The sequence below is a fragment of the Triticum dicoccoides genome, chromosome 3A (genome assembly GCF_002162155.2).
Source record: "Triticum dicoccoides isolate Atlit2015 ecotype Zavitan chromosome 3A, WEW_v2.0, whole genome shotgun sequence".
NCBI lineage: Eukaryota > Viridiplantae > Streptophyta > Magnoliopsida > Poales > Poaceae > Triticum > Triticum dicoccoides.
This window is the reverse complement of record NC_041384.1, coordinates 684,479,557-684,492,944: the sequence shown is the minus strand read 5'-3', so window position 1 is coordinate 684,492,944 and position 13,388 is coordinate 684,479,557. Positions and strand designations below refer to the sequence as shown.

The window sequence follows — 13,388 nt, the reverse complement described above, 5'->3', positions numbered from 1 at the left end:
CTGTAGCATTTCTGATATTATATGTGGATGACATATTACTTATCGGAAATGATATAGAATTTCTGGATAGCATAAAGGGATACTTGAATAAAAGTTTTTCAATGAAAGACCCCGGTGAAGCTGCTTACATATTAGGCATAAAGATCTATAGAGATAGATCAAGACGTTTAATTGGACTTTCACAAAGCACATACCTTGACAAGATTTTGAAGAAGTTCAAAATGGATCAAGCAAAGAAAGAGTTCTTGCCTGTGTTACAAGGTGTGAAGTTGAGTCGGACTCAATGCCCGACCACTACAAAAGATAGAGAGAAGATGAAAGATGTTCCCTATGCTTCAGCCATAGGCTCTATCATGTATGCAATGCTGTGTACCAGACCTGATGTGTGCCTTGCTATAAGTCTAGCAGGGAGGTACCAAAGTAATCCAGGAGTGGATCACTGGACAGCGGTCAAGAACATCCTGAAGTACCTGAAAAGGACTAAGGATATGTTTCTCGTATATGGAGGTGACAAAGAGCTCATCGTAAATGGTTACATTGATGCAAGCTTTGACACTGATCCGGACGATTCTAAATCGCAAACCGGATACGTGTTTACAATAAACGGTGGAGCTGTCAGTTGGTGCAGTTCTAAACAAAGCGTCGTGGTGGGATCTACGCGTGAAGCGGAATACATAGCTGCTTCGGAAGCAGCAAATGAAGGAGTCTGGATGAAGGAGTTCATATCCGATCTAGGTGTCGTACCTAGTGCATCGGTCCAATGAAAATCTTTTGTGACAATACTGGTGCAATTGACTTGGCGAGGGAATCCAGATTTCACAAGAGAACCAAGCACATCAAGAGACGCTTCAATTCCATCCGGGATCTAGTCCAGGTGGGAGACATAGAGATTTGCAAGATACATACGGATCTGAATGTCACAGACCCGTTGACTAAGCCTCTTCCACGAGCAAAACATGATCAGCACCAAGGCTCCATGGGTGTTAGAATCATTACTGTGTAATCTAGATTATTGACTCTAGTGCAAGTGGGAGACTGAAGGAAATATGCCCTAGAGGCAATAATAAAGTTATTATTTATTTCCTTATATCATGATAAAAGTTTATTATTCATGCTAGAATTGTATTAACCAGAAACATAATACATGTGTGAATACATAGACAAATAGAGTGTCACTAGTATGCCTCTACTAGACTAGCTTGTTAATCAAAGATGGTTATGTTTCCTAACCATAGACAAAGAGTTGTCATTTGATTAACAGGATCACATCATTAGTTGAATGATCTGATTGACATGACCCATTCCATTAGCTTAGCACCCGATCGTTTAGTATGTTGCTATTGCTTTCTTCATGACTTATACATGTTCCTATGACTATGAGATTATGCAACTCCCGTTTGCCAGAGGAACACTTTGTGTGCTACCAAACGTCACAACGTAACTGGGTGATTATAAAGGAGCTCTACAGGTGTCTCCAAAGGTACATGTTGGGTTGGCGTATTTCGAGATTAGGATTTGTCACTCCGATTGTCGGAGAGGTATCTCTGGGCCCTCTCGGTAATGCACATCACTTAAGCCTTGCAAGCATTGCAACTAATGAGTTAGTTGCGGGATGATGTATTACAGAACGAGTAAAGAGACTTGCCGGTAACGAGATTGAACTAGGTATGGGATACCGACGATCGAATCTCGGGCAAGTAACATACCGATGACAAAGGGAACAACGTATGTTGTTATGCGGTCTGACCGATAAAAGATCTTCGTAGAATATGTAGGAGCCAATATGAGCATCCAGGTTTCGCTATTGGTTATTGACCGGAGACGTGTCTCGGTCATGTCTACATTGTTCTCGAACCCGTAGGGTCCGCACGCTTAAGGTTACGATGACAGTTATATTATGAGTTTATACATTTTGATATATCGAAGGTTGTTCGGAGTCCCGGATGTGATCACGGACATGACGAGGAGTCTCGAAATGGTCGAGACATAAAGATTGATATATTGGAAGCCTATGTTTGGATATCGGAAGTGTTCCGGGTGAAATCGGGATTTTACCGGAGTACCGGGAGGTTACCGGAACCCCCCGGGAGCTATATGGGCCTAAGTGGGCCTTAGTGGAAAAGAGGAGGGGCAGCCCTAGATGGGCCGCGCGCCCCTCCCCTCCCTTGGTCCGAATAGGACAAGGAGAGGGGGCCGGCCCCCCTCTCTCTTTCCCCCCTCCGCGAATCCTATTCCAACTAGGATTGGGGGGGGGGGGGAATCCTACTCCCAGAGGGAGTAGGACTCCTCCTGGCGTGCCTCTCCTAGGCCGGCCGTACCCCCCCTGAGCCTTTATATACGGAGGCAGGGGCACCCCAGAAGAACACAAGTTGATCCACGTGATCATATTCTTAGCCGTGTGCGGTGCCCCCTTCCACCATAGTCCTCGATAATATTGTAGCGGTGCTTAGGCGAAGCCCTGCTGCAGTAGTACATCAAGATCGTCACCACGCCGTCATGCTGACGGAACTCTTCCCCGACACTTTGTTGGATCGGAGTCCGGGGATCGTCATCGAGCTGAACGTGTGCTATAACTCGGAGGTGCCGTAGATTCGGTGCTTGATCGGTCGGGCCATGAAGACGTACGACTACATCAAACAAACGCTTCCGTTGTCGATCTACAACGGTACGTAGATCATACTCTCCCCTCTCGTTGCTATGCATCACCATGATCTTGCGTGAGCGTAGGAATTTTTTTGAAATTACTACGAAACCCAACATAGTGTAGATCAGAGGGAGGAGATTAGTCAGGAGCTTACTGGAGGTTGAAGAAGAACTCAAGTAATCACCTCGCATCCCTCCCGTCTCCACTCGTGCAAGGGCCCACCGGCTTGCGCTCGCCTTGGCCTGGCTCGCGAGAAACTACCGATTCCTTGGTTTCCAGTGAGCCAGGCCCATAGGTGCTTTAAGTTTCATGCTATGCAGGCCCAACAGGAAAACCAGGCAACCAAACAGCCCGTTCCTTTCCCGCGCGGGTCTGGTTGGGCCTCATGCCAGCAACCAAACACGCCCTAAGTGCATCTCCAAAATGGACCCTCAAACCATTCGTAATCATCTGGGCTGCATGATTCAGACGTGTTTCGTCATCCAACGCGGTCCTGTATCAATCTGCCGAGCGATCTAGATGCACCTTTTTCCACAAAACCAAGACAAACTTAGGGCCTTTGTGAGAGTCCGGACAGCACACACATAGGACTCCGACACCCTAGACCCGTCCAAAAACCCACCAAAATCCCTCTTAGACCCCGTGCTTCCATCTTCGCATTTTCTCTCCTTCCCATTTTCTCTCTTGTCTTCGCTGCCGCTCCATCACCACGCCCACCACACCACACCCCTTCTGAAACTCGATGTGTCTGCCACCTCCAATGGTACACCCGGGCTCCAAGCCGCTTCTCCTCCGCCACCGTTCCACATCTCTCACTCGACCACCGCACATGTACCATCAGCTCCTACGATACTCACCACGCCTGGCAACTAATCAGTGAAATGTCAGTGCTGAAAAAATTGCCCCTTCTTCGTTGAAGCAATAGATTCAGATATGAAGTACATATACGAGCACTATGTTGAATCGCCCGACAAGGAGGACTACACGGATGAGACGATGATGATGCAGGCGGTCCTTACAGATGCGGAGCGTGCAGAGGAGCAAGTTCTCAGTTTCAAAGGATCGATCAAGGGTCATCGAGTGCTCAACCGCAACAGGGTGCACGACCACTTGATGTTGATGGACGACAACTTTGCCCCCAAAGCCCTCTTCATTGACAATTTTTGTTGGCGCTTTCAAATGCACAAAAATGTCTTCGATCATCACTACCATGGTGTTCGGTCCTTTGATAACTACTTCATCATTGAACCTCTCTGTCATTTTGGCCACCACACCTTCTCTCTTTGCCCTCTCCTCCTCACACTTGTTTCCCCAGAACCCTCTTCTAACCTTATTGTGCAGTTCTTTTGTTGGGTCGGTTGGGTAACTGGTTTCTACCTTAGTGCCTTGGGCGACAGTCTTAACAATATATATGTTTCACTTGGGTTGTCCATTCAACTTCAACCAACAATGCGTGAGGGTGAAGTTTTTCTTCTCCAACTTCTTAAACACACTACATGAATAAAAACATCTCCAACAGCCGCGCCAAAAGACGCGTGTGCGCGGTAAACTGGCATTTTAGCGCGCGCGGGACGTTTTCGTGCGCTTCAGCGGAGGCGGGAAACTAGCACGCGGGAAAAGGCGGCAACTCGCGTGCTAGATTTGGCGCACCGTGTCCGGCCGCCTATAAAATTGCAGCGCCCTCTGCCGCTTTCTCTACTGGCCGCCGACACGCCACCACCGCACCACCATGCCGCCTCGCCGCCGGGGAGCTTCGGGCTACCGCGGCGTCCACGTGCGTCCGTCCGACATCTACTCCGCCGAGATTTGGTCGGGCGACATGCGCCTCGGCCTCGGACGTACGACGCTGCGGCGTGGCGCCTCCGGCGGTCCCGTTGGGACATGAACTTCACAGACGTGGCAACGCGGGAGTAGGCACATGAGTTGGCGCCTCCCCCGCGGATTATCACCGATGAGGATCGTCGCGAGAACCGGAGGCGGGAGCGCCGTCTCAATTTGGCCAAGATGGACGAGGAAGCCATGGCGCTGTGGAGCCAACGCTTCCCGCAAGACATCATCAACAAGGAACAGTTCTTCGCCGAGAGGAGAGCGGAGAGGGAGGAGAGGAGGGAGGAGCGAGCTGCCTATCGCGAGGACAAGCGAACGCGGAAGGCGGTCGCTAAATTGAACATCGCGCTAGGAGATGCGTCTTCCTGGGACTCCAGCGACGAGCAGTTCCTTGACGCCTACGCTCAGACGTCGGAGGAGGGCATCACCGAGGCAGAGTCCGAGTCGAAGAATGACGAGTAGTAGTAGCTTTTCGTTTTATCTATCTATCATAGGAGAAGACTATGAACTATTTATGCACTATTTTATATCGTAGAAGCAGGCTATGTGACGAACTATCTCATAGTTGTACTATCGGAATCAAATGTGTATCAAATCGTAGTTTACATAGTAGGCGTCAAGAAAAAAAAAGATGAAATATAGCGCGTCTGCTGGAGCGGCTCGGACGCGCTTTATTTTGCGGCAGCCGCTAGAGCCAGCGCACCGCCGCACGCAAAAGCTGGCTCATCCGGCGCTGTATTCTGATTTTTAGCGCGCCGCGCGTTGGACGAATGTTGAAGATGCTCTAAGGAGGCTACAAAATAAAACATTGTCAATAATGTGTATCCGGCAACAAAACTATGATATCCAGCTACAAACTATACATATTCAACTAGAAAACTATACAAATCCGGCTACGAAAATTTGCATACATGCCCCGATACAAAACTATGCATATTCGGCAAGTAATCTACACAACTATGCATGCTCGGCTACAAAACAATGCAAATCCTGCTACAAATGATCTACATAATAATGCATGCATATCCGGCTACAAATTATCAATAAAACAATGCATATCCAGCTACAAATGATCTACACGACAATGAATATCTAGCAAGTGATGTACACACATTAACAACTTACTCGCTCAGTGATTTGCGCACCACTATGGCACCATGCGACGAGTTGCCTTAAGTGCCTGCAATACTTCGATACGGCCTTTTGGATGGTGTACCATCGATGGTTGAGAGACTTTGATTCATGGTTGCGAATGATCGCGTCGGAGTAGGGCGTGAAATGCTTGTGCTCATGGAGCCAAGTGTGAATGTGGGCCCAAAACCTTTTGCTCAGTGACATGGGTCGGATCGAGGCTGCATCGCACAACAGCTCGTCCTCTCACATGTTAAAACTTTCTCCTATACCCCTTTTCTTTGGATCGCCACCGAAATCATTCGGATCATCGTCCTCGTCGTCGTCCTCCTTCTTCCCCTGTTGTCTGGTGGCCCAATACTGTTGTTGTGTATCTGCGCCCAGATGGGTGTAGGTGCCAAACTGGTCCTGCTACGTGCCCGACTGGGTGTAGGTGCCGGAATGGGTGTAGCCCTGTTGCGTGCCCGGATGGGTGTAGGTGTCTGACTGGGTGGGCTCCGAGTCATCCACTTGCCCGCCCTCATAGCAACCTCCTCATCCGCCCCCTCATGGCTAATCTCGTACATCTCCCTATCCTCGTCATCGTACGTGGGATCTCCCGCTTTAGGCATACCAGCGAGCAGCGAGCGGGCACCCATCTGCTCCATGCCCGTCGTCCTCGTCCAGACAAGCTGCGGTGATGAACTCTTCGAGAAAAGTAGCGGCGCCGCGTTGATGTCGACGATGAAATGCACTTGCCCGATGGCGGTTGTCGTGGACTACCTACCGAGCTACTTGGCGGCGTAAAAGTACGGAGCCTTGTAATGCTCCAGCCATGGCGGCGTCTGCACGGTCGGCAACAGCCGCGGGGCACCGCGCCCCAGGCCCTGACCTTCACCACGTCTGCGACCAGCACGCCCACCACCACGTCTGCCACCAGCACGCCCTTCGCCGACCTTTTGCTTTATCAGTGTTTTCGCCTTTTGCGGCCTTCGCTTTGACGCAACGATTTTTGCCGTGTTGCCGAGTTGATCTTCCGGACAAGCGTGATGCTTGGATCCTCTACCACCTCCGTCTTTCGGTAGGGTCTCATCCGGTTCCATGCGTCGGCGGTGGGAGGGAAGAGGGTGGGGGAAAAGGGCGGGAACTGGGTGGACATCGGCAGGAGGGAAGAAGAGAGTGCGGGATTTTGTTGCCGAAACAGTGCGGCCAGCTACAAAAAGCGCGAGCTGTGTCTTAGTTTTGGGTGGTCCTAGGATGTTGAGTCCTACATGGCTCATGTCCGAACTCCCTCAAAGCCCCCTCAGGTTTGGTTCCGTTTTGTGGAAAAATTATGGCCCAGACTGCTCCCCGGAAGGACAGGGGTCAGTGTTGGATGGCTTGCGGGACTCGAACAGCTGCATCCGGACGGATATGGTCGGTTTGAGGATTGGTATTGGAGCTGCCCTTAGTTGTATCACACTACTCAATTTTGTCACTAGAAGTTTCAACTACTCCTTTCGATCCATATAACCCACTAGATACATTCATTTCAGCGAAGTAATATGAATCAGAGAGAGTACTTGAAAATGTCATCTTTTCGCTAAGTGTGTTTCGTTGTTGTGGAAAGAAGCCCTCGGCACCAGTCCTACATTTTTTTCTTTGTGGACCGAGGAGAAAGGGGGCTTGGCAGGAAGAGGATTGTACCATGAGAGAAGCACAGACGTCAACCCGCTTCAAATATGGAGCATCACACCTTAATGAAGGAAAAATCGTAGTTTTCATAATTAGGCAAACGATGATAATCATGATACTATATCACAATGCTAGCCATCATATCCGATTTTTTAAAATACGCATAACAAGACATAATTGGGTAACCGCAAATTGAGACATTGAGTCCTAGACTCCTAGTGATGCTACCGTGTGTAGCACTGAAACTTCGTTTTCTTTTATCCACTGATGAGACTTCTCTGGGTAACTAGGGGTGTGGTCTTCCCTACGCCACCGAGTCTCATCATCGACATTGCTCTCCCTCTGAGGTACACCATGGAGCCCGCTTTCTTCAGTCCGTTAGTTTTGTGTCCTCCCGCAGCAATCCTGACGGGATGCCGATATTCCTCAAGCACCTGCGGATCTGCCGCGCGGCCGCGTGCTCAAGCCCCATGCGGAGGCGACGTACGGTCCGTCGGATCAGACCGGCTCAGGCAACCAACGGTGGAAGAGGGACAAACAGATGTGTTCCGTTCGAGCGCGCCGCGCAGCGGATCGATCGGGGCGCACGCGGCGCCAGCGCGCACCGAGAACATCGCTCTCGGCCCCTGCGGCTAGAGATGTGGAAAACCAGACTGGAAATTCGCTCCGCGATTGTTGCACCCCGTTTCACTTTGCACGATACCCCCTGACCTTTCATGGTATTTGTTTATTAGTTTCCTTGCACTATTCGGCTGTAGAATGTTTGTGCTTTTGTTTTCAGATGTGTATATCACATGTGGATACAGTTGATAGAAAGAAGGCTAGGCTCTTTCTGTTTGCACATTATTTATATGCCGTATGTACGCAATGCACGCAAATTATAGTTGCTTTTTCGATGAAAAACATGGTTGCCAACAAGTGTTCGTTCGGGCCGGCCTTTCCATTATTCGCTAGATCTAGTTCCTTTAGATCAAGGTGTCTGATGATACGAACTTGTCATTCGGGATCGAGGTGCTTTTCATCTCATGTTTTGGTACTGTTTCACTTTTTCGGGGGCTATGTTCCACTTTCTAATTTTATGCACCAAACCAAGGTACCCTTAGAGCTATTGACCATGTGCCATTCTTTCATGCTTCAACTCCACTTCAACCTCCATTGGAGGCCTCGTCTCAGGTCCCGGGCTAGGCAGGTAATTGTGGAGACATGGAGTTCGGAGCTTTCTCGGCGTCTTTTGCCTATTTTAAAGGGCATGTTTTTTTACCGAATGCTTCGACTTTGTCTTCAACCTCCTCATATCCTCTTCGGGTAAAAAGAGGAACCTCTTTTCAAGTGACGTCTCTTTACTATGCTGGTGGGATCGTCACATGTTTCTAGTTGTAGGTGTGATTGGTACTAATCAACGGCGGACATAGCACCTCATATATAACGCCTCATGTGTGCTGACCTGGCATCCTCAGGTGTCACGCAAGGACATGTGGAGGTTCCCTCGAGGGTGATTCTACACGTGTGCAGTGGTGATTGGCGAACATACGTGTAGCTCGTGGGGCCAACCAGCCACAACTTTTCTATAATAACCCCTTGGTTATCTCGTTTTAATGTATCACTTCTTGTAACTTCAAAAGATTACCCATTCCCCTCGCGCAAGGTTTCCTGCTAGTGCCGCCATCTCACGTGAGTATAATACTCTATGAGGTGCGTTTGGCCTCACTTGGAATATTATATGTAAAACAAGCTCTTATATTTATCAAAAAAGCAATCACATGCAATTATATAATGTCTCACATTATAAACTCATTATAAACTCACTGTTGAAGATCACCCAAAAAGATAAATGACCTTGCAAAACCTTATTTTGAAACATGCGCAGCCGCTAAAAATGACTAAGACGAGGGGCTAAAATGCGAGAAGGCAAAAACCGAAAAACTCTACCGGAATCGCGAGCGTACTCTGCCCCACTACTACCTTCCACCACTTGCCGCCCCTGCCCCTGCCCGCCTCGCCATCTCCGCGTCTTGCTGCCGCGCGGCCTCCCCCCGTACCGCGCGCTCCCGGCGGCCCAGATCCCTCCCCGCTCCGGCGAGCCCGGGCCCGCCATGGACCGTCTCCGGGCGGGGAGCCCCGTCTACGGGCGGCAGCGCAGCGGGAGCAGCACGGGCTCCACCTCCCCGGGCGGCGTCTCCCCCTCGCACCACCGCTCCTCCTCCACCTCCTCCGCGGCCTCCCTCCCGGGCGGCGCCGCCGGCGGCGTCGGGGGCATCTCCAACGTGCGACGCACGCAGAACGTCGCCGCGCGCGCCGCGGCCGCCAGGCTCGCGCAGGTCATGGCCTCCCAGAGCGCCGCCGCGGCCGCCGGGGACGACGACGAAGAGGACGACTACGCCAACGACCACCCGCCCCCGCCCCCCGCCAGGTTCGGCAGCGGCGCCCGCGCGGGGCACGGCAGCAACGGCGTCTCCCTGCTCGGCCGCACCGCGAGATCTCCCTCCCCTGCGGTAATTCTGCTCCCCGGATCTCTCACTGGTCTCGCTAGAGCCTGCGTCCCTGCTTCGGATTCGGCTGTTTTGAGCTCGAGCTATGGGTGAATTTAGTCATGGCTGGTCAAATCGTGGTCAAATCGGTGTCAGAGCATGCGTCATTAGTTGAATTTGCGAATGAAGCTAGTTCCCATTGTCTAATGCCATGCGTATTTCTAGTCCCTTTTCATCGGGAGTGTTCGGCAGACTGATGAGTGATTACGATTTTTGAATTGGTGTCTCTGATCTGCTCAATTTGCTTGCTCTGTGTGTGGCCTTCTGCTAATTTGATCTCCTCGTGTTTTCATTAGTTAGGTCGGAACATTGTAGAGCCGCCTCCTACAGTCCGCTCAGCATCAGCCGGGAGGACAGCTGCCGTCGCATCACGACCGACCGCCACAGTGGTTCCACCGATCAAAACCAGCACTACGATCCGAACCCCATCTCCTATTCCGCCTGTGGCTGTGGAGTCTCCAGTGGAGCGCCCTCGACAGAAAAGGTACATGCAGTGACATACCCTCTGATCTGCAGAATGTGCATGTATGCTGGAGCTTTTACATAATGAACACATGATACCAGTGTGCGTCCGAGCAATAGCGAGTGAATTTTACTTCCTTGTGCCACTTATATTAGAATAAGTGATGATACTAGCTTACTGAATTAATCAACTCTTCCTATGGCCTTAATTTGAGTTGACTTGTCATTAGGTCTTTTTACATGTTGTAGTTAATGAAGTTCTGGTATGGCCAATGTTTATTTAATATTACCCAGCATGATGATGTAACAATGAAATGTAGCATTAACATATGATCCAACCCTTATGTGTCCGTTAACCAACAGGTAAGCTTCTGGGATGTTATTTGTAAATGATGTCATTGCCACATCAGTATCATAAGTTGGAACATCTGTTACAGCAGAGAGCTTTTGATCTTCTTCTACCTAATAAATTGAAGCATTGAGTCCAGTTATGCATGCATGCTAGCCTACTAGGTGTTGCAGTGGTTACTGATGTGACTGAAATGAAAAAAAACATCTCATCCAAATTGTGAATCTGATTTTAGATTAGGTCAACATCATGGCTATGTGAGTAGTATGCCTCGTGTGCAGTAAGACATTACTGTGCTTTGCTGACTCGTGCTGCATAATCTATTTAGTTGCCGGAAGTATTACCAGTTATAGCAAATCATTGGTTTTGACGCCCTAAAATGGAGGTTACCGATTAGTTAATACATCTACAGGCATCACATCATTTGAAATGCAGTACCACCTCGGATGTAGAAAATAATATAGGTGAAAAAACTGAAAGCGTAAATTCATGGGAAGAAGCGTATTGTGACGGTGAACCCGACAAAGTCAATCCGTGCTTTATTATTAGGGAGATTTAAATAATTCAACATCATGTGAAATTCACTCCTACATTTTCTGTATGTTACCATGGGCACTGCATTTCTTGTTGCATTTGCGCATCGAAATTTTTGAATTACCACATTATTAAATTCTTTTTCTAGCTTGAGTTTCCCTGCACCCCTTTTCTATATATCCTAATTGAAAGAGCAACATGTACATGTTTTGACCTTTCCTGCTCCAGGTTTGATACAGCGCCAATTAACTCTAGAGAATCAGCGCCAAGGAGAGAGTCATCTACGCTTCAAGACGAGGTTTTCTTTTTTCTATGGAAACTACTCCATCCGTTTCTAACCAGATACATTCTAATTCTTTTGCACAGAAACCAAGGAACATATGCAAATATCCCTATTTCTCACTCAAGACATTCATTAGGACACCTATTCTCGTCTGGGTTACTAGTCTGTAGTAGTAAATGACTTCGGAATAACAATTTAGACAATGAAGATGAGGGGCATCCCAGGGAAAAGAGATGGTACAGAAGGTCACATTGATATTGTGCAATCTCATGTTTCTAGGAACAAATTTGAAAGCTGGAATGGCATGTTTTGGGGAACAGAGGAAGTAGTATTTGAATTTATTCATAGTTTCTGGTTTAGCTGTTAGATTTTTTTTACTAGAGAACTGAATAGTTGAAAAGTGCATAAGCTATATGAAGACTAATGCACTGATGTCTTACAGCTTGATATGCTACAAGAGGAGAATGAAAGTGTTCTAGACAAGGTAATGACAAACACCATCATTATAGTGCGATGCACTAATATTTTCTATGACGGGCTTATCTGAGCTTATTCTGAATCTGGAACAACAGTTACGGCGTGCTGAAGAAAAATGCGAGGAAGCTGAAGCTAGGGCCAAGGAGCTTGAGAAACAGGTGAAATTAGGATCCACTAGTCAAAAAAATCTCCTGATATGTTTTATATTTTGACATGTTTGCTCATTTGTGAAACGTATTTTGAGTCAAGAGAATGCTCGTGTTCCTTGCAAAAATGAGCTCTACGCACCTTATGTTCGCTAATATCATAATTTATTAATATACGAAGGTAGCTGCTCTTGGAGACGGGGTATCCTTAGAAGCTCGCCTCTTGAGCAGGTTTGTTTCATGCCTCAATATGCCAATTTCACAAGTCCAGAACTGGTCATAGCATAACATTTACATGAATGCTGGCAGGAAGGAAGCGGCACTTAAACAGCGGGAGGTTAGTTATTCTTGTGTTCTACTCATGGGTTGCTGCCAAGTCACCTTTTCATTCGTTTATTTAGCCAGGATCTTGATGTGTATGGTGAAATTGCCTCTAAAATATCGTCTATTATTCAAACAAGAGGACAAATCCTCTGCAGAACTCCCATGCCATCGTTTCATAGTTGTTGTTGTGTCGAAATGCATATCGCCATGCTAGATCCTTACTCCAAAATTTTGCCGAATGAGTGATCTTCTGTATGCATTTAACAGTTGAAGAGTTGGTCAACACTTGAGTGATCTTCTGTATTTTATTTGTATATATGTGTCCATAGGCTGCACTAAAGGCTGCAAGGGAATCAAATGATGGTAGAAATGGAGAAGTATCAACAATAAAGCATGAACTTGAGGTAATGATACTCAACATCCGGCAGCTTTTGTTGGTTTGTATATGGTCTTATATTTAACTCATTTGTGTTCATCCATGCATTAAACAGTCTGCCAAAGAGGAGGTTGCAGCTGTTATGGACCAGCTAAAGGAGGCAGAGTCCGAAACAAAGGCCCTCCGATCCATGACTCAGAGAATGATCTTAACCCAAGAAGAAATGGTTGGTCTGATTTATGTATGATCGTAATCACTTTGTTTGTTTTTGACATGGATTTTGATCTATTTGGAGCTTTATGCTAGGAAGAGGTCGTCCTGAAAAGGTGCTGGCTTGCACGTTATTGGGGCTTAGCGGTTCAATATGGTAAGTTGCCTAAGAAACCATTTTAGTGGAATATTGTTCAACATGATGCCATTGTCCAGTTGCCCAGTATGATCTATTCTCTAATGATGCTCCCTAGGCATTTACTGAAATCAAAGATTATGTGCATTCATGATGCGAATAATCTCTGGAGAAATGTTACCTACTGCCCTCTCTTGAAATGATGTTGACTGGCTTGGCTTATTAAACTGAGAACTGTAGGGGAGGCCTTGACACTAAATTATCAATACATTGATGATACAAATGCACAAGAGTCTTTTTGTGTGTGT

The 13,388-nt window shown here is 47.9% G+C and overlaps 1 protein-coding gene across 2 annotated transcripts in view; it reads left to right on the top strand.

Moving 5' to 3' along the window:
• The first annotated feature begins 9,252 nt into the window (after nt 1-9,252).
• The window catches only part of LOC119270195 (coiled-coil domain-containing protein SCD2-like), an 8,064-nt gene continuing 3,928 nt past the window's right edge, over nt 9,253-13,388 (top strand). The window contains exons 1-10 of one of the 2 annotated variants that reach the window (XM_037552168.1): nt 9,253-9,747; nt 10,080-10,267; nt 11,357-11,426; nt 11,854-11,895; nt 11,984-12,046; nt 12,216-12,265; nt 12,344-12,371; nt 12,688-12,762; nt 12,850-12,960; nt 13,041-13,101. In XM_037552168.1, the coding sequence (XP_037408065.1) occupies nt 9,349-9,747; nt 10,080-10,267; nt 11,357-11,426; nt 11,854-11,895; nt 11,984-12,046; nt 12,216-12,265; nt 12,344-12,371; nt 12,688-12,762; nt 12,850-12,960; nt 13,041-13,101 (1,087 nt within the window). In that variant the 5' untranslated portion in view covers nt 9,253-9,348. The remainder of the gene's footprint in view (nt 9,748-10,079; nt 10,268-11,356; nt 11,427-11,853; nt 11,896-11,983; nt 12,047-12,215; nt 12,266-12,343; nt 12,372-12,687; nt 12,763-12,849; nt 12,961-13,040; nt 13,102-13,388) is intronic. The other variant, XM_037552169.1, reaches the window with a different exon arrangement.